Source organism: Sus scrofa, chromosome 1 (genome assembly GCF_000003025.6).
Source record: "Sus scrofa isolate TJ Tabasco breed Duroc chromosome 1, Sscrofa11.1, whole genome shotgun sequence".
NCBI lineage: Eukaryota > Metazoa > Chordata > Mammalia > Artiodactyla > Suidae > Sus > Sus scrofa.
In genome coordinates this window covers 205,364,707-205,392,132 of record NC_010443.5, presented here as the reverse complement: position 1 = coordinate 205,392,132, position 27,426 = coordinate 205,364,707, and the positions used below count along the sequence as shown (strand labels likewise).

General features: G+C 34.8%; 1 protein-coding gene across 4 annotated transcripts in view; it reads left to right on the top strand.

Annotated features, from left to right (window-relative positions):
* Positions 1-20,417, top strand: part of CNTLN (centlein) — a 326,116-nt gene extending 305,699 nt beyond the window's left edge. For all 4 annotated transcript variants that reach the window (XM_021063284.1, XM_021063278.1, XM_021063282.1 and 1 more), the window contains 3 exons: positions 5,694-5,879; positions 6,875-6,952; positions 19,053-20,417. In XM_021063284.1, the coding sequence (XP_020918943.1) occupies positions 5,694-5,879; positions 6,875-6,952; positions 19,053-19,154 (366 nt within the window). In that variant the 3' untranslated portion in view covers positions 19,155-20,417. The remainder of the gene's footprint in view (positions 1-5,693; positions 5,880-6,874; positions 6,953-19,052) is intronic.

Sequence of the window (27,426 nt, the reverse complement as noted above, 5' to 3'; positions counted from 1 at the left end):
CGGGTGTGAGGATATACCTTATTGTGGTTTTGATATGCATTTCTCTGATGAGACATGATTCTTTACATAGAAAATTCTAAAGATTAATAAAAACAACTACTAGTGTTAACAAGGGAGTTTAGTCACTCCATAGGATACGAGGTCAAAGTACAAAAATTTAAAAATTTATATGTTAACAGTAAACAATTAGAAAATGAGGTAAAAAAAAGTTTTAACTATAACATCAAAATTACAATTCTTAGGAATTCTCTTTTGGCACAGCAGGTTGGGGGTCTGGTGTTGTCCCTCTAGTGGCTGGAGTCACTGCTGTGGTGAGGATGTGATCCCTGGCCCAGCAACTTCCATGTGCTATGAGTGCATCCAAAAATATGTATAATTCTTAGAAACAAATTTAAGGAAAAATATGTAAGCCACCACATGTTGGAAAGAATGTGGAGACTGGAGAATTTACATCCATTGGTGGTACAAGTTCCAGGGGAAAGCTATAGAAATTTCTAATAAATGAAACATTCATCTACCATATGACTCAACATTTCTACTTCTAGATCTTTACTCAAGAGAAATGAAGACATGTATACATATACACATGAAATTACTATAAATAGTAATTTTATTCACAATAGTTAAGAACTGATTTTTTATTTTTTAAATGATTGCCTGCCTCTTGGAGCTAGGGCTGGGAATTGACTGGGAAAAGACACAAGCCAAGTTTACTTTGATCTGAGTGTGGGCTGCCCAGTGTTTTCATTCCTCAAAACTCATAAAATCATACAGTTAAGACATGCATTTTCACCATATATAAATTTTACTTCAAAAAATAGTAATGAAAACTATAAATAGATATTGACCTTTAGTTAGTGATGTGAATGCTGAAATATTTAGGGGGGAACCATAGCAATGTCTCCAACTTCCTTTGATAAGCATCAACAAAGCAAGATGGACCAATGGATAGATGGATATGTGATAAAGTAAGTATAGCAAAATTTAATTTTAGCCCATAGTAGTGGGTACATGGTTGTGCACTATGCATTTCTATAAATATATCTGCAATTTAAAATTTTTCATAATAAAGTCTTAGGGGAAAATGAACTTTAGAAAATTCTAACTTGACTATAAAGGGGAAAAAAATCATAATTTCCCCCTCTTCTCTCCTGTGGATTCATGAGACAGACAAGGAGAAGAAACAAAAATTTAGCTCCTTTTTAGAGTGAACCTAGATCATAGCTAAAACCCTATATTTCAGAAGACATGGAGAAACAGCCAACACCAAAATTGGTGAAGACATCCAAAAGGAAGCAAAACTAAGACATAGGTGCTACAGACCTCTGAAATTTCAAGTGAAAAAATACATTCTTCGAAGATGAAGGCCACATGAGATATAAATCCTAATCATTTTCAACAATGGAATGAGTCTGCAGTGGTTTGTATAGGAGCTTTCTAGAACTAGTTTGCTTCCAGAGAAGAGAAGGTGGCAGGACTTATGGAAGAATAACACAGACATGGCATGTCTACAGGATATGCTTTTGCTCAGAGCAGCCAAGAAAAGAGATTCCTCTCATATTGTAAAAAAAAAAACAAAAAAAAACCATTAAAAAAAATACCTGGCTAATGGAATTCATCAGAAAAAAATTATATATAAAATCTCACCAGCCTGGAACACAGCATGATGCCCTCTGCCACATAACTTTCTACAGATAGGTGATACAGGAAAAACTCTTCTCCTTCAAAAATGAATCCTGAAATGTGAATGAACATGGTGTCTACACAAGTAAATTAGAATAGGAGTGGAAGAAAGAAACAGGAAAAGTAAATGACAGAAAAAGAAGTTTCACCCCCAGATAGTTGCTATGGAGCAGATAAAAATATCTTACTATGAATAAAAATATTAATGAAATAATTTCCTCCAAAAAGCACATGTTTAAAATGTAAATAAATGTAAGAATTTAGAGAAAAGATAGACATGGGAACAAATGAAAGCAAGTTGGCAGACAAAGCAAAGAAGTAACAAAATTATCTCAGGAAAAAGTACATATTTCTGGGTTTTGAATGAATGCATGTGTTTATAAATATGCTAAAGTCTAAGAGAGGTATGACTCCTGCTTTTTTTTTTTTTTTTTTTTTTTTTTCCCCTCGGGATTTCTCTGGTAGTCTGGGTCTTTTATGGTTCCATATAAATTTTTGGATTGTTAGTTCTAGTTCTGTGATAAATGTCATGGGTAATTTGATAGGGATTGCGTTGGATCTGTAGATTGCTTTGGGTAGTATGGCCATTTTAACAATATTAATTCTTCCAATCCAGGAGCATGGAATATCTTTCCATTTATTGAATCCTCTTTAATTTCCTTAATTAATGTTACATAGTTCTCAGTGTATATGTCTTCCACCTCCTCGGTCAGGTTTATTCCTAGTATTTTATTTTTGGGGGTGTGGTTTTAAAAGGTATCTTAATTTTATATTCCTTTTCTAATATTTCATTGTTAGTATAGAGAAATGCAACCAATTTCTGAATGATAATCTTGTATCCTGCTACTTTGCTGAATTCTTTGATCAGTTCCAGCAGTTTTTGTGTGGAGTCCTTAGGGTTTTCTATATATGGTATCATGTCATCTGCATAGAGTGACGATTTTACCTCTTCTCTTCCAATTTGGATTTATTTCTTTTGTTTGTCTGATTGCTGTGGTGAGAAAACCTCAATTCTGAAAAGTAGAAATAGCATAAACAATATTCTCTGAGAATAATGCAATAAAACTACAATCAATAACAAAACCAGAAAACAAGTCACTAGCACTTACATATTTAAAAGTAAACAGTCCTTGGGTTAAGAATAAAGTGCGATTTGTTACAAAATATTTTAAAAAGAATTGCAGAATATTCTTTTAAACCCACAGGATACAGCTAAAACAATGTCAAAAAACATATAGCCTTATGTACTTACCTTAATAAACAAGAACAAATGAAAACAAGAATTCAGCTCAAGAATTAAATAGCATTTAAAGATTGAGATATAAATTAATGAACTAAAAATGTAGAAGTAATAAATGAATACAAGAGTAATTTTTTGTAGAAGAAAGGAAAAAGCAGTAAAACAGATTGAATCTTTAGTTTACCTAGGTAAGAAAGTAGAAAACAAAACTACATAAAATAACAAATGACAAGTGACAATAAACAGAGACACAGAAAAAAAAATCATGGCAGAATACTTAGCTCTATTATACAAGTAAATTTGTAAGTCTAGATGAAACGAATAATGTTCTAGGGAAAAAATAATGTGCCAAAACTCCCTTCAGAACAAATAGAAAATTTAAATGAATTGCCAAAAAGGTATCTTTCTCTGAAATAAATACTAGGTCAAATTCAGATGAGTGCTACCACATCAGTAAAGAGCAGATTGATTCAATCTCATTAAAGCTATTACAGAATATGGAAAGAGAAGATACCCTCCAAATATTTTTGGAAGACTGCATTAAGATTTATTACTTAATATATTAACATGTAGCTCTCAACTCAAAATCTTGCAGAGTATTTCTTAGGAGTATAGAGACTCCCATTGAAATCAGGAACAAGTCAAGTATGTCTATCAGTATTACTATTTAATATTGTTCAGGAGGAACTTAATAATTGATGCAATAAGAAAATAGAGGTATAAAAATTAGAAAATAGGGGATAAAATTATCACTATTTTCAGATATGATTCAGTTCCTGGAAACTAAGGAGAAATCAGCTGATAAACTCTTATAACAAACAAGAAATTTCAGTAAGTTTAATATATACTAACACTCTTTATGTATACAAGCAACAATAAGTACTAGAAGCAGTCAAAAAAAAAAATAATAATCTAGAGGCCCAGGAACAAAGATGTCTATAAACAGAAATATTTTAAATGATCCTCATAAACAGAAATAAAGACTGAAACAACTGAAAGGAAATACCATGTCTTTGATTAGGAAGAGTCAACACGGTAAAATGTTAACATGATTTTGAATAAAGTTTAGCATAATTCAAAAAAATACCATTGAGAATTTTTAGGGGTAAGGGATCCAAACAAGATAAATCTGAAGTTTATATGGAAAATCAAAGAAACAAAAATTACCAAGAAAATATCGAAAGAAGAGTAATAAGAGGGAGATGCCCCTATCAGATAATAGCATTTATTATAAAGCCTCACTAGTTCAAATATACTATAAACTTCACTAACAAAAAGGCAGAACAGAATAGAAAGTCCAGAACAGGACCTAAACACATATGAAATCAGTGGGCAAAAGATGGGCTAATTAATAGGTGGTGGTGGGACAACAGTGATTTTATGTAATAATTTTCTAGTTGATTATAAATGGATAAAACATTTAAAGTAAAGACTTAAAAGTGGCAGAAAAAAATCATGGTCTAAACATATAAGTATATACACACCCATATCTTTATAAAATTATGGAGAATGCTTTTGAAAGTGTCACTAAATTAAAAAATAAGAACAGAAAAGAGTCATTTAGTATATTAAAAATTTTAAATATTTTTCCTTGGCATAAAACTAAATCACTGTCAAAAGAAAAATACAAAGTATGAAAAAAATTGGAAGTACCCAAAAGACAAATATAATTTTCCTAAAATATAAAGAACTCCTATAAATCAATAAGAAAAAGAAAAAAAAACAAAAGAAATATAAGTATCTGTTAAGGTTGATGCTCGACTTCATTTTTAATACGAGAAAGGAGACTTTAAAATACAGCGAAAAACAAACTGTCCTGAAAAACCAGATTGATGTTTTGCCAGTGGTATGGAGAAACAAGTACTTTCATATGTTCTTTGTATGAGTATAAATTGTTACAATCTTGAAGAGAAGGAGAATTCAACAGCTTTCAAAATTAGGTCTAACCATTTCACTTCTAGACATATATCCTAGGGATGCAAAATGTATATATGAACACCATTATTTGTTGTAACATTGCTTAAACTGGCAAAAGATTGAAAACAGCCTAAAACATCTAGCTAAAGTGCTCTCAACCTACAAAGCCAGGCACCAGGCTCCAGAGCTCTGTCCACCCAGAGAAAGGGCTGCCTTTTTCTTATGCACACATAGGCATGTGTTCTCAGAGGGAGAAATTAAAGACTTCTGTGGAAGCAAGCCTAGATTTTTATGTTTTTGTCAATCCTTTATGGCTGTCTTGCCCATACATAATTTAATTGCACTTTTACCCAACTATCTTCATCAAATCCTTCCAAAGTTCTCTGAGTTTTGATAAAATAGGAACAACTCTCTTTCTGCAGTTATAATTCATTAGTTTATGCAGTAATTAAGTGAATTATGTAACTAAACTGTTACAACTAATATACATACTTAGGAATAAGTAGATCTGACAATTGGCTTCAGCTCAACCAGTGGGAGTAGTTGTGTTCTGGCATGATGCTAAGTAGCCTTGCTGCCCAAGTATTCACCATCCAAGAGAGCAGTTGGTGAATCTGAAGAGGGATGGGAGAGATTTGTTAATCCTTCAGGTTGGTTAAGTGGTCATTTAAGAGAGCTTTTATTGCATACTGACAATAAGTAAAGAGCAATCCGTTATGTTCCAATATAAATAAAATCAGAGTAATCCTAATAAAAAAATGATTTGCTAGTATCTTCACATTTTTATGTTATGACTGCTTTCTCTTCATTTATGACTTCCATATGAGCCCACATTTTTTCCAATATGTTGTAGGCTTTGGTCAGAGAGTTACAAAATGATGTCCATTCGATAAGGCGACAAATCAGAGAGCTTAAAAAGATGCAGAAAAACAAGAATGCTTGTAAAACCTCAACCCATAAAGCCCAGACCTTGGCAGCTTCTATACTGAACATTTCACAGTCAGACCTAGAGGAAATAATGGACACAGAAGATGAAGCGGTAAGATCACTTAAATATTTATTAATAAAGGATTTTTTACACATTGAATGTTCAGCACATATTTTTATTTCTTTTATAATTTTTAGAATTTCATCTTGAAGATAATATTAATGAAGGCAAGATTATCAATGTACCATGAATGATACATCAAGAGTATTAACTCAAAAAAACCTTTAGAGAAATTTAACTATGTAATAAAGAAATAAACCAGTACATATAACCTTTTAGAACTGCTTGTTATTCGTCAGTTATCCTTTCTTGTCTCCTCCATTTTCTTTAGTTAATCATGTATCTTGCAAGCTAGTATTTTTAATTCAGCCAGTTCGAATGGATTTAGTTAGCTGGGTCACCATTGATCTGAGGTTTTTTTCCTTCTATATGAGATTTTTTAAAGTAGTAAATGTATTGGCTTTTCTAGCTAAATTTAAAATTATTGTTGATCAAGTTAAAGACAAAGATTTTTAATGCTGTAAAGTGGGTAAAATACTCCTGTCTGAGTGAATTTATGTTCATATGCATATAGGTCTTCAGTAGCATCTCTGTACCTCCTGGGGAGGGCACTGGCTTTTTGACAGTTATTGCCTCATAAACAGCAGAATCTCATATATGGTCTTCTGTGAAACCTGTGGAGGATACTCAGTCCTGTTCTGCTGCTAAGTTTCTGAACTTTAATACATAAATATTAGATATTTTATTGTTTAGAAAGATTAAAGAGATGATGGCACTCATAGCTTCCCCATATATATTTTTGCTCAATGAATAAATAAAATGATAAGACTTATAAATGTTTGTATGAGAACATCCTTCAGCACCCCTCCCCCATCAGCTTCTCAAAAAGTTTGTGGAGTACAGCAGTTCTACAGCTTGCACCATTTTCGTTTGTTTTTCTTTTTTTGAATCCAATTCTATCAGTATTTCTCTCACTTTATTCAATATCTAGCAGTGTGATCAAGATCATAACAATGAAATTAATAACAGTGTTTTACTGACTTTAGGAAATCGAAAGGACAAAGATCGATGCTGAAAATGACAAGGAATGGCTGTTGTACATTCAGAAACTTCTTGAAGGACAGGTATTTCATTTTTCCACTTCATAAATTAAAACCTGTAGATAAAAATTCCAGGCCTTAGTTTTTTTTACTAGATTCCTAACTTTCTGTAAACACTTACACATTATTTACTTCTGTTAGGTGAAGAAGTATTCCAGCAGGCAAACTGGAAAGTTAACCCTCTATTTGTACTTTCAGACTTAACAAATGAAACAAATGCCTTGGGAAAGAGCCAACACGGGTCTTAGCAAATGCATTAATTAAATTATTGAGTCAACCTCTATGCTTGCTAGACTGAAAAGGATCCATTCTCTCAGCCCTCTTAGGAAAAGAGATTCTTTATTATGTGTCTTTAAAGTTAGTAGTTGATATGGACACCTGAGGAGTTCATGGGTTTCAGTGACCTTTTACTATGGACCTGTTTCCAGTCAATTCATGTTTTCCTCACAGCCAGACAGCTGTTTATTACTGTGTCTTCCCGCATTCTCTACAATATTTTCTACTGAGACCTCGAGCAGCTTGTTAGTGGGAAGTAAATATTGATTTGGCATCCTGTCAATGCAGAAAGAATGAAAAAATTTCCACCAGAGGCCCCTCAAACATTTTCCTATCGACATTTTCTGGGCCGAGTGGAAAGCTGCATAGAGGATGACAAGGCCAAGACGAGCTGAAATCCCTGAGGGGTCTATTGAGACTGCTGCTGTGACCCGTGTGATACTTTTTCTTCCCTTTCAAGTATTTTTTTAATACACATATAGTCTGCTGGGATGTGCCCCTCTTGTAAGTGATCAGGGCAGTTTATTGGCAGGTGAAAGCCCTGCTTTTCTAGTCATAGCCAGCTTTCGTTTTGATATCACTGACAGCATGTAATGTAATCTAAAACTTTTTCATTAGAGTTCTTTTTGCCTAACCTAATTGTTGTGTAGTTTTTACAAGAACTGGATTAAAAAGAGCTAAAATGTACTTCTCATAATAGCAAAAAATAATTTAGTATTAGTATTAGTATTTGTGTTCGTATTAGTATCTGTGTTTTTAGAAAAGTCAAGGATAAGTAAATAATGTATGAAACTATTCATATTGTTAGTATCCATTTTCTTTATTCTTAAAACATTATCTGGCAACATTATTGCTGTTACTATCAATAGTAACAGAAGCTGATGGGCACTCTTTTGCTAAAGTTGTTTAAGTGCAGCTGTGCAGGTGCTGGGCAAAGCCTTGTTGCTTTTGAGAAGAAAGGCCGTTTCTCAGTCATGTTGTGTTCCCAGCACCAAGTCAGTGCCTGGCATATCCAAGAAGTTCTGTAATGAAGTTCCGTAATGACTGTTACAGCTTATTTTTTAAAGCTTGAAAATTATGAAAAATAAACTTTTCAACGATTTTTAAATATTTAACTTGTAGATATGATATTTTAATATGGAAGTTTTATCATCAATTATAAACATAAAAATAATAAATCTATATGTATAAATCTTTATTAAGTTTTACTAAAGCTATATTGACACCAGATCTGACTTTTTGACTAGCACACATAGATATTCATATATGCATTCAACATTATTTGTATGTATGCTTATTCTGTCCAGTTAGTGTAAAAAAATTCCTGCTGAAAATGGCATTAGACCACTTAATACTGCAATTTGATATAGTGCCTTTTTGTGTCACTGAGCCTGGACTCTGGAATATAATTGCTTGGCAGTATTGATTTAATTGCCCAGGTTTATTTGTGGACTCCTAATTATTGACTGGAGGTAAATTTAATGGAGCAGCCGTTATGAACACTGGGAAACCGCTGCTGTTGCTGTTACACATAATGAACTGCATCATGTGCCTTTAGATCATTTTTCAAGCTAATTTTATTCCACTGTGACAGTATGATAACATTTAAAAAGTCAAAGACTTTTTATTTTTATTACTGACATAGGTAGTTTTGCTGATGTCTTTGAATTTTGTGAGAAAAAAATAGGGACTTCATTGGTTGCACTTGAATGTCACTTTATAATTATGCCCAAGAGAAAAATCTATAAAATAGAAAACATCTCTTGTTTTTCTAGCCTACTTTTCTTCTCTCTAAATTCTAGCAATTATATTGGTCCTGAATTTTAGAAAGGGTTTTCTTTTTCCATCAGTTTTTGAGAGTCTAAGTTATGCTCACAGGATTTTTGTGGGCAAAAGTATAAATATGTTCATTCATTCATTTTGTTTAGTTTATGGAGTACAGCTACATGTAGCCAAGGTTACATGATCTTGAAGCTCTGGAATAATTGAGCACATTCCCTTAAAAAAAAAACCCTAATTAATTCAACATTGACATTTGATTATTAAAATATTTTGAAGATAAAATTATAAGAAAGCTTCCCTTTGATGTCCTCCCTCTGTGTGGGCAGTATATGCAACAGAAGTATGACATAGGAGTGAATCTGGCCATGTGCTTTTATCTTTCATTTAAAGAAGAGGGCACAGAGTAGTTTTCTGTTAAAGAAAATTTTCTCTCTATTCATTTGATTAAACTTTATATTGATAAAATATTTACCACAAAATAAACAGCTGTTCTGTAACATGGCAGTATGGGACTCCACAATAATATATCTACTGGTACTGTTAGCCAGAAGTGCATGAAAATTGAAGTCTAAAACCTTAACTTACCTAGGAGTTCCCTGGTGGCTCAGCAGGTTAAAGATCTGGTGTTGTCATTGCTGTGACTTGGGTCACTGCTGTGGTGCAGGTTCAGTCCATGGCCCAGAAACTTCCACATGCCATGGGCATTGCCAAAAAAATAAAATAAAATAAAAATAAAAAGTTAACTTGTCTATATTTAATACAGATTGCAAATTTATGTCCTCCTTTCAAGTAGTCCTGATACAATTGGTAATTTAAAGTATTTAATCCTTAATTGCCCCAACCTTTGTCCTCACAGATTTCTAGTAGTAAGAATCACCTGAAAAAAAGTTGTTCTAATGTCTACTCTTATTTTTTATAGCTAGCTGCTTTTTAATATCTTTGAATATTTTTACTTGTATTAATTCATCTTTTTGCATTAGTACACTTTTTAAACCCTAAAATTTATGACAAAGACAAATAAGCAAATTAATTATTATAATAGGATGGGAGAACGCCCCAAAATTAGTTTTTCTGTTGTTTAGGGAGTGGGAGAAAAAAACAGAAATAAGGAAAGTAGGCTGAAATCAAACTTTAGAAGCTTTTGAGCGGGAAAATGATGTAATCAGAGCTGTGCTTAGAGAGATACATGAGAGCAGTATGTAGGATGGTTGAAGGGAGAGGAGAGTGGGAGCAAGAAGTTAGTCTACACAAAGGGCAATGGGAACCTGCATGTACCCTAGCCATAAAAATAGAAAGGATGAGATATATGTTACCTACATTATAGTGACTCCATAGCAGTACTGAGATTAAATGAAATGGTCAGAAAACAGAAACCAAAGATGAATGTGTTAAATACCCTGTATGAGGAGAAAACCTTGAAGAGTTTTAGGGATCTAAAGATCAGATTTGGTAGCGAGAGGAAGTTAATGATTGAAGCCATAGAAATTTAGTAGATACATTTCAATAACAATATTCAAGGACTCACAATTTTTCATTAGTTCATCCAGTTTAACCATTTAAGAACACATTCCAAACTCTTAGATCTTAGCAAAAGAAAAGAAACTGATTTGAATAGGCATTTCTACAAGAAGATATACAAATAGCCAATAGGCACATGAAAATATGCTCAAAATCATTAACCATTAGGGAAATGCAAGCCAAAAACCAAAATGAGATACTACTTCACAGTGGTTTGCCTACAGTCAAAAAGATCCAGATGATAACAAGTGTTGAGAGGATATGGAGAAATTAGAACCCTTACACATTGCTGATAAGAATGTGACATGGTGCCACACCTGTAGAAAACAGTCTGAAAGTTCCTCAAAAAGTTAAAAATAGAGATTATATGATCCAGCAGTTCCGCCCATAGGTATATACCCAAGACAAGTGAAAACATAAATCCATATAAAAACTTCTATATGAATGTTCATAGCAGTTCAATAATATCTCATAATAACTCAAAAGTGGAAGGAACTCAAAGGTCCATCAAGTGATGGATGGATAGACAAAATGTGGTATATGCAAACGTAGAATATTATTCAGCCATAAAATGGAATGAAGTACTGATACCTACTACAGCATGGAAGAATCTTGAACACCTTATGCTAAGTGAAAGAATCTAAACACAATTACACACAGTATGATTACATTCGTATGATATGTCCAGAAAAGGCAAACATATTAAAACAGAAAGTAGATTGGTGGTTACCAGGGGATGGGAGAAGATGGACAGTGACTGGGTTTCTTTTGGAGGTGATAAACAGCTTGAATTAGATGGAGGTGATGGTTGCACAACCTTGTACAACCAATGAATTTTACACCTTAAAATGGTGAACTTTGTGTTATGTAAATTATATATCTACTTTAAAAAATGAATTCCTTAATAGGATACATATTGAAAAAGAATACTTTTGAAAGTAAATCCAATAAACTTATCACATATGCTATGTCCCCCACCATTAGCAGAGATTGCATTAAATGCATTTGAATTTTAATTTCTGTCTACTGGCCATAACTATGAATAAATGTGATAAATTATTTTATTTCATATTTAATGTTTCCTTTCATTTGGCACATAAGGAAATGTCCCTCCAATGTACTCTAATTGATATTACTTCCTCATATATCCAAACAAGAAGGAATCATTTATACTCTGCACTCTAAGAGATATTGTTTATTTTTTCTGTCCATTCTACTCCTCAAAATTAAAATAATAAAGGTCATTTAGTTTTGTTTGGGGACCTTAATAATATCTGATATAGTTCTTTGTATTTTTGACTTTATTTTTTTACTTTTTTTTTTTTTTTTTTTTTTGGTTTTTTTGCCCTTTCTAGGGCCGCTCTCTTCAGCATGTGGAGGTTCCCAGGCTAGGGGTCTAATCAGAGCTATAGCCTCCGGCCTACACCACAGCCACAGCAACATGGGATCCTTAACCCATTGAGTGAGGCCAGGGATCAAACCCACCACCTCACAGTTCTCAGTCGGATTTGTTAACCACTGAGCCACAATGGGAACTCCTGTACTTTTGACTTTATAAGGGCAGTGGAAAGAATTAGTGGAGATAAAATTGAACCCAAGCTGTGGAATCCATTTTAAAAACATGTATCAAGTGTTTGCAGCATGTAACGTAATGTTTCAGATTTGGAGGTACAGCAGTGAACAAGAGACAAAATCACCACCTTCATGGAGCTTACATTCTGTTGATGGAAGACAGTAAACAAATTTATAAACTATGTAATTTTTTTAAACAATTAGCTTGAAGAGAATTATGGATATGTATATTAAAATATGTATACTTGTATAAAACAAATAATACACATTTATAACCAAAAATTTTCCTTTATGAGAATTTACATGAAAAAACTCTTAGCTAGGAATGGCTAGAAAACATGTCTTGATTTTTGTTTTGTTTTGTTTTTGTCTTTTTGGGCCACACACAGGGCATATGGAGGTTCCCAGGCTAGGGGTTGAATCAAAGCTGTAGCTGCCGGCCTACACCACAGCCCCAGCAACACGGGATCCGAGTCACATCTGTGACCTACACCACAGCTCACAGCGACACTGGATCTTTAACCCACTGAGCGAGGCCAGGGATCAAACCCATGTCCTCCTGGATACTAGTTGGATTTATTAATCACTGAGCCACAACAGGAACTCCTTGACTTTTGTTTTATTGTTACCTTATTCTTTGTTATTTATTTCTTTAGCTTTAAATATCCCTATTCCTATTAGTTGCTTCAGATCTTGCAAATGCTGAAATTTAAAATGGCTTTTTCCCCAGTGCCCTTTCTGCAAGATATGCTTACCTTCTATAGAATGCCTTGCAGTATGGCAGTGAGGAGGTTTCATATATCTCCCTGGCTTTCATAGAGTGGTTCCAGCCTGAAGGTTAACTGAAAGTTTTTCTTTACAACCCTGAAGGCATTTACTTTGTTGCACTTATAACACACTTGTGACATGCACACACATGCATACTCAATCTCTCCACACATGTAAGCCCACACATGGTCACCCATGTAGACTTACTCTTCACATTTAGCTAAACTAGGAAGAGTTGAAAATTCTTCATTCAGCAGAATTTTTTTTAATTTAGCAATTTCAAGCCCACATTCATGATATCAGAAAAAAAAAAGATGTATGTCATTAAAGTTAAAAGGTAAATTTTATGCCATGTGTATTTTACCACTATAAAGAAAATTGGGGGGGGGGGAATGAAAAGGAAAACAAAGTATAGTCTTACCAAAGTTTGAGAAAGGCAGATGCAGACTTCAATATTCAGCAGAACTCCAAGGTAGATAGATAGATAGATAGATAGATAGATAGATAGATAGATAGATAGATAGATAGATAGATAGATAGATGATATGTGCCAGAAATATAAACAACATTTAGGAAACTTAGTTCAAATTTCAGTGTTATTTTTTACCCCATTTTTGGGTACCCCTGTGGCATATGGAAGTTCCTGGGCCAGGGGATTGAATCTGAGCCATATCTGTGACCTACACCACAGCAGCACAATGTGGGATCCTTAACTTACTGCATTGGGGCAGGGATCAAATCAGCAATGCCACAGAGGCAAGCTGGATCGTTAACCCACTGTACCACAGTGGAACTCCTTAGTGTCAGTTTTAAATTAAAAATGAATTGTTTATTCTCATAGCATGCTTGGTTATCTTAACAAGTGCAATCTTTTAATTTTAAGATAATAGAGTGGATAAATATTTATCTCAAATTTTGCACCTTTAATTTTATAATAAAGTACATTGGTATTTTTTACTAAACTCTCAAAATATCACTAGATCACATTCTTTGTTAAAGCAGATATAATAAAATTTAATTAGATTACTTTCAGTATAACTCCAGTAAAGTCAGTTTTTATTTTAAAAGCAGAATCTTTTTGTAATAGTTTTCAAACCAAAACAGGAATGAAAATGGTTAAAATGTTAATCTTGTCCTTTAGATTTATAAAGAGTTGCCTTTATTTCAGTTCTTTTCTTTCAACACAAAACTTTTCAGCTTTATATGATTAAGAGCACATTGCAGTTAGTGCTGATGCTGTAAATTATCTGTGTTTCACAATTATGGATTTGAGGCTTTGTTATTTTTCCAAGGTAACTCTCCAACATCTGCAACTATTATTCGTATCTTAACTTTATACAGACGCACCTCTAAACAAAGCCATAATTTTTAAGTGTGAGTGATAAATTTGAGGCTGTGTCAGTGGCATACCACTTCCTAAAGGCAAACATCTGCAGGCATTTACACATGAGAGAAGCTTAAAATCTCTGTGAATTCAGGGCAAGTCCTTCCAGTAAGACACCTCACGTTTTGCCACAGGGAGAGCCAGAATGACCAGGAGGACCCACTTTACAGTAGAGACCAAGCAAAACCTATTAAATTTCCATACCAAGAAATCTTATGCAGTATCAGCTCTTCCCCTGTCCATTTTTCCTCTGTGCTGAAGAGTTCAAGCCTGTATAACTCTGCAATGATTTAACTAGGAAGTATCACTTCTCCTTTTTGATGCTAGAGAAGTAAAGAAATTGTGCAGTTCAGTCCAGCAGACCTTCTGGACTTTGTAAGCCCCAGCACATACCATCTGAGATGAAACTCAAGGCAGCATATTTGTTGGGTTTGTTGTTTCATATATATATTTGACGGGGCTAGTGAGAAAAGATCTTAGCTGTTGACTAGTCAGGTTGCCACTTCAATCCAACTCCAAAATTCTATCAGTAAAAGAATGGTTGTGATTTCTTTCTGTATTTGAGGGAGTTCTGGGGGTGCCTTACCTCCCTCCAGAATGCATAGAGAATTGAATAGACTCCAGGATGTCTGTATGAAATAAACCTGTACTTAATCTAGATTCCAAAGTAGCAGTAAGTTCAGATTTTTTGGTCTTCTTAGTGTTTTTAAAACATTTTGCAGTTCTAAAAAATATGGCAAACAAGCATGAATTTTTAAAGCACTTCCCGAGGTATGTCGTATTTTAAATGTAGTTTTAGTGGTAACTCTATCCAGTCTAGATCTCTGTACTGAGAATTGACATTTGTGTGGTACCATAAGATTTTTAAAAGCTTTCTGGAATCACTGTAGATTAAATTATATTCTATTTAGTCTTCAGATTAACTATAATTTACGAGATTTAAGAATCAATGATAACTTTTGTGATATGTGGAAAATCTCCATTAACTAAAATAAATAATTAACTTAAAATGCCATTTTAAATCTTTCTTTAAAAACGAAATTTTTTGTTCATTCATCCTGGTCTAAGCAGAAATTTTTATCTGGACTATGAAAAAAAGCTTGTCAAGTAGATGAATAGTGTAAAATTGGTAAGAGAGGCTATTTTTATTTTATTTTATTTTATTTAGTTTTGCTATCTAGGACCGCCCCTGCAGCATATGGAAGTTCCCTGGTTAAGGGTTTAATTGGAGCTGCAGCTGCTGCCCAGCCTATGCCACAGCCGCAGCAATACAGGATCGGAGCCGCATTGGACCTGACCTATGGCTCAGGTGATGGCAATGCTGGATCCTTAACCCACTGAGTGAGGCCAGGGATCGAACCCACATCCTCATAGATGCTAGTCGGGGTTTATAACCTGCTGAGCCACAATGGGAACTCCTGAGAAGCTATGTGAAAAAAATCAAGGCTATTAGTGTATTCATTGTTTGAGTATGTACTGAGTCTTCTCTAACTATTTGCAAAGTAGAAGGGACGTATACTAAAATTTCTTGGTTAACAGTTACTGTAAGTTACTTTATTCATTTGAAAATGATAAGTATATTTTATGATATACTTTATAATTCCATTTTTTCCTTAGTCTTCCTTTAACTTTGTTTTAATTGTTAACTATTTTACCATGAAATTACATTACTTTCATATTATTATAAAATTATAATTGATCCTTAATATATTAAAAAAATTTTAAGGCCTTTTTGAAAGCTGGATTGATGGTTGCCAATGAACTATAATTTATAAACAACAAGTAGAACACTGGGTTTAGAGAAAAAAGTGGGAACTTTTATATTAAGAAGGAAAATGGTAAAGTTGAATCAAAATATATAAACTACGTTGAAAGATAGATGAACGTTTGTCTCATATGATATAAAGACAGGTACTAATATTTTTCTGACCTATTTGTAGAGAAAAGTAGAAGAGCCTACAAGGCAGATGGATGAGCACATGCTGTGCATCTTGATGAAAGGATTGATTGCTTTTTGAAATCCATAAAGTGTTAGCCTCTATACAGAGCTTAAAAGAAGCTTACAATCCAATAAAACAGGATTGACAAAAAGTTGTGCTTAACTGTGAGGCTTTCCATTTTATTGGGAACTAGAAGAAGAGAAGAAAAGGGGTATCAGCAATAAATTAGTAAACAGACTTCTTGTTCCACCTTGCTTCCTGGAAGAGAGATTCTTGAGATATATTTTTTTAGAGGGAAGCAAAATGTCCAAGTACATGATATGCTGAAAATTGTTCAGATCAAAAGATCATAAAAGTAGGTTTAGTTTTTAACTTGAAAATGAAATGTGCAAATAAGATGATTAATATCAGGACATTGTAGCCCGGTAAAATGCTAGGATACTTTATATTTTATTTATTTATTTATTTATTTATTTATTTATTTATTGCCATTATTACACAGGAAATCATAAACCAGCATGTTTCCCAAAGTGGGTTCCATGGATCACGGACCATCATAAATAGGCCATGAAAAAAGTGCAGACAAATGGACTTAGGGTATTACATTGCCCTCTAGGAGAAACACAGTACCATTAGCACATCAGAGTCTCTAATAAAATAATGTTTTAAAGTTTGGTTTGTTTCCCAAACTTATTTGATCAGAGAACCCTTTTTTCTTAGAACAACTTTTGTAAACACTCATTTCTGCTTTTGTTTCTACCAGGAAGAGATGGGAGCTTATTTTCTTCTTGTTTGTTTGCTTTATTTATTTATTTATTTATTTATTTATTTATTTTTGTCTTTTTGCTGTTTCTTTGGGCCGCTCCCACGGCATATGGAGGGTCCCAGGCTAGGGGTCGAATCGGAGCTGTAGCCACAGGCCTACGCCAGAGCCACAGCAACGTGGGATCTGAGCCGCGTCTGCAACCTACACCACAGCTCACGGCAACGCCGGATCGTTAACCCACTGGGCAGGGACCGAACCCGCAACCTCATGGTTCCTAGTCGGATTCGTTAACCACTGCGCCACGACGGGAACTCCAGTTTGTTTGCTTTTTTGATAGGAATGCATATGCTACTGAGTGCCTTAGTCAAAATGAAAGAAAGTTACCAATAGTTTTGCCATTCGTGTGTATTTCTTTAACATGTAATATTAATGCCCTGAGAATTTAAATTATCTCATTTGTAAAACAGGCAGTTTGACCAAATATAACTCTTTTCTGCATCCCAGAAGGGCAATTTTGTCAGAGTAAGGATCTGCTGTATCATTATCTTCCAGAAAAGAATCTAACATACTCTTTTTCCTTGATTCTAATTGAATTTCCCCTCATTTTCACATTTCTGAAGTTGAAATGCATATGCAGTATGTTTATATTTAATGTGGTAGGGCTTTTTCTTTTTCTCAATAAAAGCTGTTTTTAAGTCAATGTGTGTATCTTATATTCACCTGTATGCTTTCTTTAGATGTAAGTTTCAAGTAAGACAAATGTGTGAAGCTCCAGATATAGCCTTATAGACACAGTCTATCTTAGACTCAGAGTAGCTTAGGGAGAAGACGGTTTATTATAAAGATAAAAGGAAGTTAAGCTACAAAGATGCTTGGGATCTAAGGAAATTTTATGAACCATCTCTGGTCTTTGTTTTTGGTTTGTTTTTTGGGTTTTTTTTTTTTTTCATGGCCTACAAATTGTGTTTGTGCCTGTTTGGTCTGTTGTTTCACTGCCACTGCCCAGTCTTTTCTCTTTTTACCAGTTCGAATTCAGAAAAGTACCATTTTGCTTAATTTAGCTAATTATAATCACCTTGGCTGAGCATAGTTTATCTAAGCCCAGTGGAACTCTCACACAGAGGGCATCAGGCTGACTTTGGTCAGGTGCTAACCGGTGATTGCTATCTGTTGGCGTTTGTCCTAGCACAAAAAAAGAACCTGATGCTACTACATCCCTTAGGGAAGGGGGCTGGGCTTGATAAGCATTGTTATTAATATATTCAGGGAAGCAAATAGAGTCTTCGCTGATTTATCAAAAGGACAACTCCAAGAAATGACTTCATGAACTTCTTGATTATAATAAACTTATGTGAAATAGCCAGGAAGGGGATTAACAGAATTTGGTAGGGCTACGGGAAGTAACTTGGGAACGTTTCAGATTTTCTTTTACTTAGACCTCATAAGTGTATTGTATGAGTTGGTGTTCTCCAGGCAAACCAGTGAAGCGCAGGGAACAATAAAACTTTACCAGAAAAGTTATATAAATTATGAAATTTAAAAATGTACTCTACATTTCATAAACTCAGCAGTTTGCAACATGTGTATTACACTTTGATATGACAAACTTTTCTATAACAACTTAATCAATGGGTATACTTTTGCCATTTCTTTTTCCTCTGAAATTTCACCTACAATCCTTGAGGTGTTCACCTCTAACACAGACAAGGGTATTGATAGTTCTCTCTCATTCTTTGATGAGTGATGAACATACAGTACTACTTCTGTGGACCCCAGAGATGACTGTAACTTGCTATTGATCAGCTGATTGAAGATAAATGGCTTAGCTGCTTGTATTGCAGATTACAACATTAACATGGTCAGTAAACCATGAATTGTTCAATAAGGCGTTTATCTTTTTTCATTTTACTTCTGCTCTTTTATCATTTTTATTATAAGAGACGAAATTACCCACACTAACCAGCAAGATCAGTTGAAAAGAGACCCAGTAGGGTACCATTATGAGTGCGAAGTTGCAGATAGCTGAGTTCTAATGGTTTAATGATATTTAGTATATGTTTTGAACTGAAGAAATATAGAGTGTTGATCGTCTTTTTTTTTTCTGTGTTTCTTTTACAGCTTCCTTTTGCCACATATTTACTAGAAGCAATACTGGAGAAAATAAATGAAAAAAAGAGACTAGTTGAAGGGTATTTTGCAATTGTGAAAGACATTAGATGACATTGTCATTGAGAACTTTTTTTCAAATGTGAAAACTTTGTGTGATATGATGGGAAAACATGCATTGCAATCCTGATACAGTATCTGCTCCAACTATCAATAGTCGGGTTCAATACCAAAATAAGAAGTCTCTGAAACAAATTAATTGCTGAACAAGTGAAACTAATTAAGTGCATAGCCATTTAAAAGGAAATAGTGTAGCATTTGATTGTTGAATACAAATATTGCCACAAATCAATGCAAACTTGAAAATGATTTTCCATCCAGTACATTAGAAGGAATTAGAACAGGCTTGGTGCACGTAAATTGATCTGAATATTTAAAAAAAGTATAAACTGAGGATTTAATGTTTTAAGTTTTATAAAGAAACTATATTTTTTACATAAAACTGCTATAAGTGGCCTTAAATCACCCAGTAAGCAACATGTTTGTATTGTAAGCAAACATAAAATGAGACATTATAACTAAAGGATGAACATTTAATGAATAAATGGTGTGGTCCAGTTGCATCTGTTCTCAATCTACTGGAGTATATGGCAGATACTGTATTTTCCTGGAACAATTTGGCAAAAATAAAAACATGTTCTCCTCCGCTATCTCTTTTTTAAAATTCACAACACTTTGTGTGGCCATATAAATTAGCAAGGGACCACAAACCTAGTGAATCAAATAGGCTAGTCCTCGAAGTCAGCTAACTAAAGTTAAATTCTAAAGGATAATCACCCATATTTAGATTCTCGAACAGTCCCACCCCATCTCCCCTCTTTACTATGTTCCTGCCAACCACACCTGATTTTTTGGTGCCTCCAGTTCACCAAACTTGTGCCTGCCTCCAGCCTTTGCCTTTGCTATTCTCTTTCTAGAATACTCCATATTCAACTTTTCTCATGCTTGGCTCCTGCTTATCATTCAGGTTTGCCTTACATATTTCCTCAGAGAGGTGTTCTCTGGCCATCTTGCTATTTAATTTCCTTTATAACACAAAATTATCTATTTTACCTGTTTATTTACTTTCTTGCTATGCCCCTCCCCTGCTTTGAATATAGGTCCCATGAGGTTAAGGCGGGAGTTGGCAAATTATGGCCCATAGGCCAAATCTAGCCTGCCACCTGTTTTTGTGTGGCCTACAATAAGCCAAGAACAATTTGTACATTATCAAATGTTTTTTTAAAAAAATCAAAAGGAAAATAATATTTTGTGGCATATGAAAGTTACATGAAATTCAAATTTTAGTGTCTGTCAATAAAGTTCTATTGGAACTCAGCAATGCTCATTCATTCCCCTCTTGCTTATGGCTGCCTTCACACTGCAGTAGTTCAGATGAGTAGTTGAAGCAGAGACCATCTGTGATGTTCTCACCACTTGGCAGGACTGCTGGGCACACTGCAAATCACAGTAATACAGGTACAACTTGACAGCATTTCAAGTGCTGCAAATACTACCAAACCACAATTTTTTAAAAATACCAGTGCATACCCATCATATAAAAGCCAGAAGAGAAAAATGGATTTTGAATGTCACACTTTTAAGGCATAATAAAGTGTGGATTGTTTTGCTATTGAATTCAATGGCAAAGCATTACATTTATTATACAACGGTATTACACCTGTGTTAAAAGAATGCAATACAGGGAGTTCGCGTTGTGGCTCAGTAGTTAAGGAACACAGCTAGGATTCATGAGGATGTGGGTTCGATCCCTGGCCTTGCTCTGGTGAAGGATCCAGTGTTGCTGTGAGCTGTGTTGTAGGTTGCAGACACAGCTTGTATGTGATATGGCTGTGGCTTAGGCCAGCAGCTACAGCTCTTATTGGACCCCTAGCCTGGGAACCTCCCTATGCCGTGGGTGTGGCCCTAAAAAGTTAAAAAAAAGAATGCTATATAGGAAGTTCCTTATGGCACTACAGATTAGGGATCCGGCATTGCCACAGCTGTGGTGCAGGCCGCAGCTGTAGCACAGGTCCAATCCCTGGCCCGGGAACTTCCAAATGCTGCAGGTGTAGCCAAAAACAGACAAGAGAATGCACTATATACATGAGCAGACTAAGTACTAATCACAATATTCCCAACTCACCAGAAAATAATTATAAAATTTAAAATATAATGTCTCATCATAGCAGAAATTTGTTAAAAAGTAAAAATGAGATAACACATTATTACCCTGATACCGCAACCAAAGACCGTACAAAGAAATAGACCATGGTAGGCTAAAAATTGACCCCTCAAGATGTCTACCTTTTAATCCCTAAAACCTGTAAATTTGTTACCTTATACAGCAAAAGGGACTTTGCAAATGTGATTAAATTAAGGATTTGAGTAGGGAGATGATCTGATGCTCTCTAAGAAGGAGGCAAGAGGAGATAGAGAACAATGTTACTGCAGAAGCAGAGGGATGGAGAAATTTGAAGATCCTACCACAAAATAGCTGTAGGTATGTAGATAAAGGGCCATGAACCAAAGAATATAGGCAGCTCTTGGAGACTGGAAAAAGCAAAGAAATGAATTATATCCTAGAGGATCCAGAAAGAACCAGAATTGTTGACACCTTGACTTCAGCCTAGTGAAACCAATTTTGTATACCTAGAACTGTAAGAGATTAAATTTTTACTGTTTTAAGCCACTATAATTTGTAATAATTTGTGACTGCAGCAATAGAAGACTAATGCAAATTTCCTTAAATTCTGTTGAAAACTTTTATATCTGTGTTCATGAGGGATATTGGTCAGAAGAGGCAAGATCTAGGCTGGTTCAATATATTCAAAAATCAATCAATGCTCACCACCATTTTAACAGACTAAAGAAGAAATATCACATGATATATAACTTGAAAAATTTAACACTCAAACATTAAAAAAACCCTAAGAAACCTAGGAACTGCCTCAATTTGACAGGAATATTTACAAAAGCTTACACCTAATATTATGCTTAATGACAGAAGATTGAATTCTTCTTAAGATCAGGAAGAAGACAAGGATGTCAGATCTCACCACCTTAATTCAACATAGTATTGAAAATTTTGGCCAGTACAGTAAGGCAAGAAAAGAAAACAAAAGCATACAGATTGGAAAGGAAAAAGTAAAGCTATCACTAAAAAAATAAACCTACCCTTTCAGAATCAACAAGGTCTTAAGATACGAGAGCAACATATGAGAAGAAATTATATTATCTGTACACTGATAAACATGTGGAAACCAAAAATTAAAATACAATTTACAACTGCTCAAAAAAAGGAGAGAAATACTTAGGTGTGAATCCAGCAATGTACAAGACTTGCATACTGAAAACTACAAATGCTGATGAGAGAAACCAAAGAAGGTGAAATGGGGAGACACACTGAAAGCATAAATTGAGAACTCAACATAGCAAAGATGTCATTTGTCTTAAAATTGATATACAGGCTTAGCACAATTCCTATCAACCTCACAGAAAGATATTTTGAAGATAGAGACAAGATTCTTTCAAAACATGTATAGAAAGGCAAAAATTTTTAAGTGGGAGACATCACTCTACCCAATTTTAAGATGTATTATATAGCTACACTAATCAAGAGTTTTTGGTGTTGGCAGAGGACTAGGCACATGGTCCAATGAAACAGAATAGAGGACCCCAAAAACACGCCTATGCAAATATGCCCCACAGATTTTAAACAAAAGTTCGAAAACAATTTAATGGAATCAGAATAGCCTTCCAACAAATGATGCCAAAACATTTGGAAATCCCTAGGTTAAAAAGGGAAACAAAACTTGATCTAAACTTCCACATTTTAAGCACAAATTATCTCAAAATGAATCACCCATTTAAAAGTAAAATATAAACGATGACAAAAGAGAAAATCTCAAGGATCCAAGACGAGTGACAAGTTTGTATACATGACATCAAAAGCATGATGCACAAAAGAATAGTTGGTAAATCAGACTTCATCAAAATTAAAAACCCTTGCTCTGGGAATAGACAAGCTACAGACTGGGAGAAAATATTTGCAAACCACAAAAATCTGATGAAGGACTTACATCTAGAATAAAGAATTCTCAAAACTCAAGTAACTGTTGTTAATGTGGTATGTGATGTTGATTGATTTGCTTTATGTGGAACCATTCTTGTGCAACTGGGATGCATCTCACCTGGTCGTGGTGTATGATCTTTTTGATATGTTGTTGGATTCAGATGGCTAAAATTTTGTTGAGAATTTTTCCGTCTATGTTCATCAAAGATATTGGCCTATAGTTTTGTTTTTTGGTGATATCTTTGTCTGGGTTTGGAATTAGGGTGATGGTAGCCTCATAGAATGTCTTTGGGAGTTACTTGAATTTTGAGATTTCTTTGTTCTAGATGTAAGTCCTTCATCAGATATTTGTAGTTTGAGAATATTTTCTCCCAGTCTGTAGCTTGTCTACTCCCAGAGCAAGGGCTTTTAATTTTGATGAAGTCATAGACCCACACAAACAAAAAAAAATCAAAAACGACATGATCATCTCAATAGATGCAGAGAAAGCACTTGACAAAGTCCAACGTTGATTCATGATAAAAATTCTTACCAAAGTGTGTATACAGGGAATATACCTTAACATAAAGCCATTTATGACAAACTCACAGCAAATAAAATACTCAATAGAGAAAAGCCGAAAGCCTTCCAACTAAAATCTGGAACAAGACAAGGATGTCCACTCTCAACACTGTTATTCAACATAGTACTGGAAGTCCTAGCCACAGCAATCGGACAAACAAAATAAATAATAGGCATCCAAATAGGAGAAAAGAGGTAAAAGTGTCACTGTATGCAGATGACATGATACTATATATAGAAAACCCTAAGGACGCCACACAGACACTACTTGAACTGATCAACAAAATCAGCGAAGGAGCAGGATATTAGATTAACATTCAGAAATCAGTCACATTTTTGTATACTAACAATGAAATATTAGAAAAGGAATAGAGAAATACAATACCTTTTAAAATTGGACCCCCAAAAATCAAATACCTGGGAATACACCTGACCAATGAGGCAAAGAACTTATATGCTGAGAACTATAAGACGTTAATCAAGGAAATTAAAGAGGATTCAAAGAAATGGAAAGATATTCCATGCTCCTGGGTTGGAAAAATTAACATTTTTTTAAATGACCATACTACCCAAATCAATCTACAGATTCAATGCAATCCCTATCAAATTACCCATGACATTTTTCACAGAACTAGAACAAACCATCCACAAATTTATATGGAACCACAAATGACCCAGTATTGCCAAAGAAACCCTGAGGAACAAAAACCAAGCAGGAGGCATAACTCTCCCAGACTTCAGGCAATATTACAAAGCCACAGTCGTCAAGACAGTGTGGTACTGGTACCAAAACACACAGACAGACCAGTGGGACAGAATGAGAACCCAGAAATAAACCCAGACACCTATGGTCAACTAATCTTTGACAAAGGAGGCAAGAATATAAAAAGGGAACAAGACAGTCTTTTCAGCAAGCATTGCTGGGAAACCTGGACAGCTGCATGCAAAGCAGTGAAACTCGAACACACCCTCACACCATGCACGAAGACAAACTCAAAATGGCTTAAAGACTTAAATATAAGACACCATCAAACTCCTGGAAGAGAACATAGGCAAAACATTCTGTGACATCAACCTTATGAATGTTTTCTCAGGTCAGTCTCCCAAAGGAACAGAAATAAGAGCAAAAATAAACCAATGGGACCTAATCAAACTGAAAAGCTTTTGCACAGCAAAGGAAACCCAAAAACCCCCCAAAAGACAACCTACAGAATGGGAGAAAATAGTTTCAAACGATACAACGGACAAGGGCTTAATCTCTAGAATATATAAGCAACTTATACAACTCAACAGCAAAAAAGCCAATACCCCAATGGAAAAATGGGCAAAGGACCTGAATAGACATTTTTCCAAGGAAGATGTACAGACGGCCAACAAGCACATGAAAAAATGCTCAACATCGCTGATTATAAGAGAAATACAAATCAAAACTACCATGAGATACCACCTCACACCACTCAGAATGGCCAGCATTAATAAGTCCACAAATAACAAGTGCTGGAGGGGGTTGTGGAGAAAAGGGAACCCTCCTGCACTGTTGGTGGGAATGCAAGCTTGTACAGCCACTATGGAGATCAGCATGAAGGTACCTTAGAAATATATACATAGAACTACCATATGACCCAGCAATCCCACTCTTGGGCATACATCCAGACAAAACTTTCCTTGAAAAGACACATACATCTGCATGGTCATTGCAGCTTTATTCACAATAGCCAAGACATGGAAACAACCCAAATGTCCATTGCCAGATGATTGGTTTAGGAAGATTTGGTATATATACACAATGGAATACTACTCAGCCATAAAAAAGAATGACATAATGCCATTTGCAGCAACATGGATGGAACTAGAAACTCTCATCCTGAGTGAAGTAAGTCAGAAAGAGAAAGACAAATACCATATATCACTTATATCTGGAATCTAATATAAGGCACAAATGAACATTTCCACAGAAAAAAATCATGGGCTTCGAGAAAAGACTTGTGGTTGCCAAGGGGGAGGGGGAGGGAATGGGGTGGTTGGGGAGTTTGGGGTTCATAAATACAAACTATTGCCTTTGGAATAGATTAGCAATGAGATCCTGCTGTGTGGCACTGAGAACTATGTCTAGTCACTTATGATGGAGCATAGTAATGTACGAATAGAGAATGTGTACATGCATGTGTAACTGGGTCATATGCTGTACAGTAGAAGAAAACATGTATTGGGGAAATAATGATTTTAAAAAATAAAAAAACTCAAATAACTCAACATCAACAAAGCAATCCTCTGTGAGTGATATTCATCTCCTGTGAAATTACAAGATAAGTTTAGCCACCATGGATGCTATAGGCACATGTTGTCTTGTGTGTTTCAGAATATGGGACAAGGAAAGGGGTGGGTTTTATTCTTTAACACTGGCCCTTAATTTCCTGTTGAACGTTTTGCCTAAACTAATTACTCCTCAAAATTATGCAGGATTCTGCCAGGTAGAGTAAATAATTTAGATAGTCCAAGTGAAAATTGCTCTAAGAAATCAATAGCCTTCTGAGTGCCCTCAAATAACTTAAAACCAAGCAGAAGGGATGAGTACTAGAAAACATTTTCAAAGAGCCCTTTATTAACTATGTTCAGAAGGGTTCATGAAATAAGTGGGCACAAGAGTTGCTATTTTTAATTTCTGTGTTTCTTCATTTGGTATTAACACGAAGTGTATATGAATGACAATATATATAGAATAAAAATGAGTTTCTCTTGCCTGTGAGGCAAGGTTTCATCAAATGTATGATCTTTAAAACAAAACAAACAAAAAAAACCTCTTGGCTTATCTTTTAATTTTTAAATATACAAATACATATTTGATTTTTTCCTATTCACTATGGAGTGGTAAGCACTACAAAGATTTCTTCTCCACAGTCCAATCCTCAATTTCCTTCTTTCTTCTAAACACACCTGGTCCACAAAACCGCAGTCTTGACTTCAGCCCCTTCCAACAAACAAGTTCTATCATTCAGTTTTCCTTCCCCCTAGGATATCATTTTTGAGAATAAGTGAAAAGAAGGCAGTGCCCTGCTGCCTCCTTGTAGCCATAGTTTCCTGGAGAGAAAATGTCACTCTTTGTTCATGCTAACCCTGGCACAAGGAACCCATAGCCATTAGTAGAGAGGTATTAGAGGCTTCCCTTGTGCTCCATCCATCTCCAGAAACTGGAAAATACACCTTTTACCTTCCTAAACCTACTTAAAGTGCTCTGTATATTTTGGGATGAGATTTAGTAAAAGATATAAAATTTAAAATATAAATGAAGTTTGCATTGTCCAACAATGTCTTCTCAGGTCACTACTGTTCAACCTGAGAGTGCAGAAAATCTTCTCGTTTTGACAAGTTTCTTTGGCTTAGGACCACTAGTTCTTTTCTAGAGATTCATCTCAACTGGGTAAAGCAGTAAATGTATTTAACTTGGTAAGAAACTGCAAAAAATGTTTTATAGAATGGCTATACTATTTGAGAGTCTCACCAACAAAGTCCAAGATATCAAGTTGGTCTGCATCCTCTTTGAGACTTGGTATTGTTGGGTGCTTTTTTTTTTTTTAAGCCATTCTTATAGGTATGTAGTGGTAATATTTTTAAAATTCTATTCTTTCCATGACCACGCTTATCTTTTTTTTTTTCTATCTCTGAAATCTGCATCTGTGGTCATTTCAGAAACACAGGCTGATGGGAATGGGG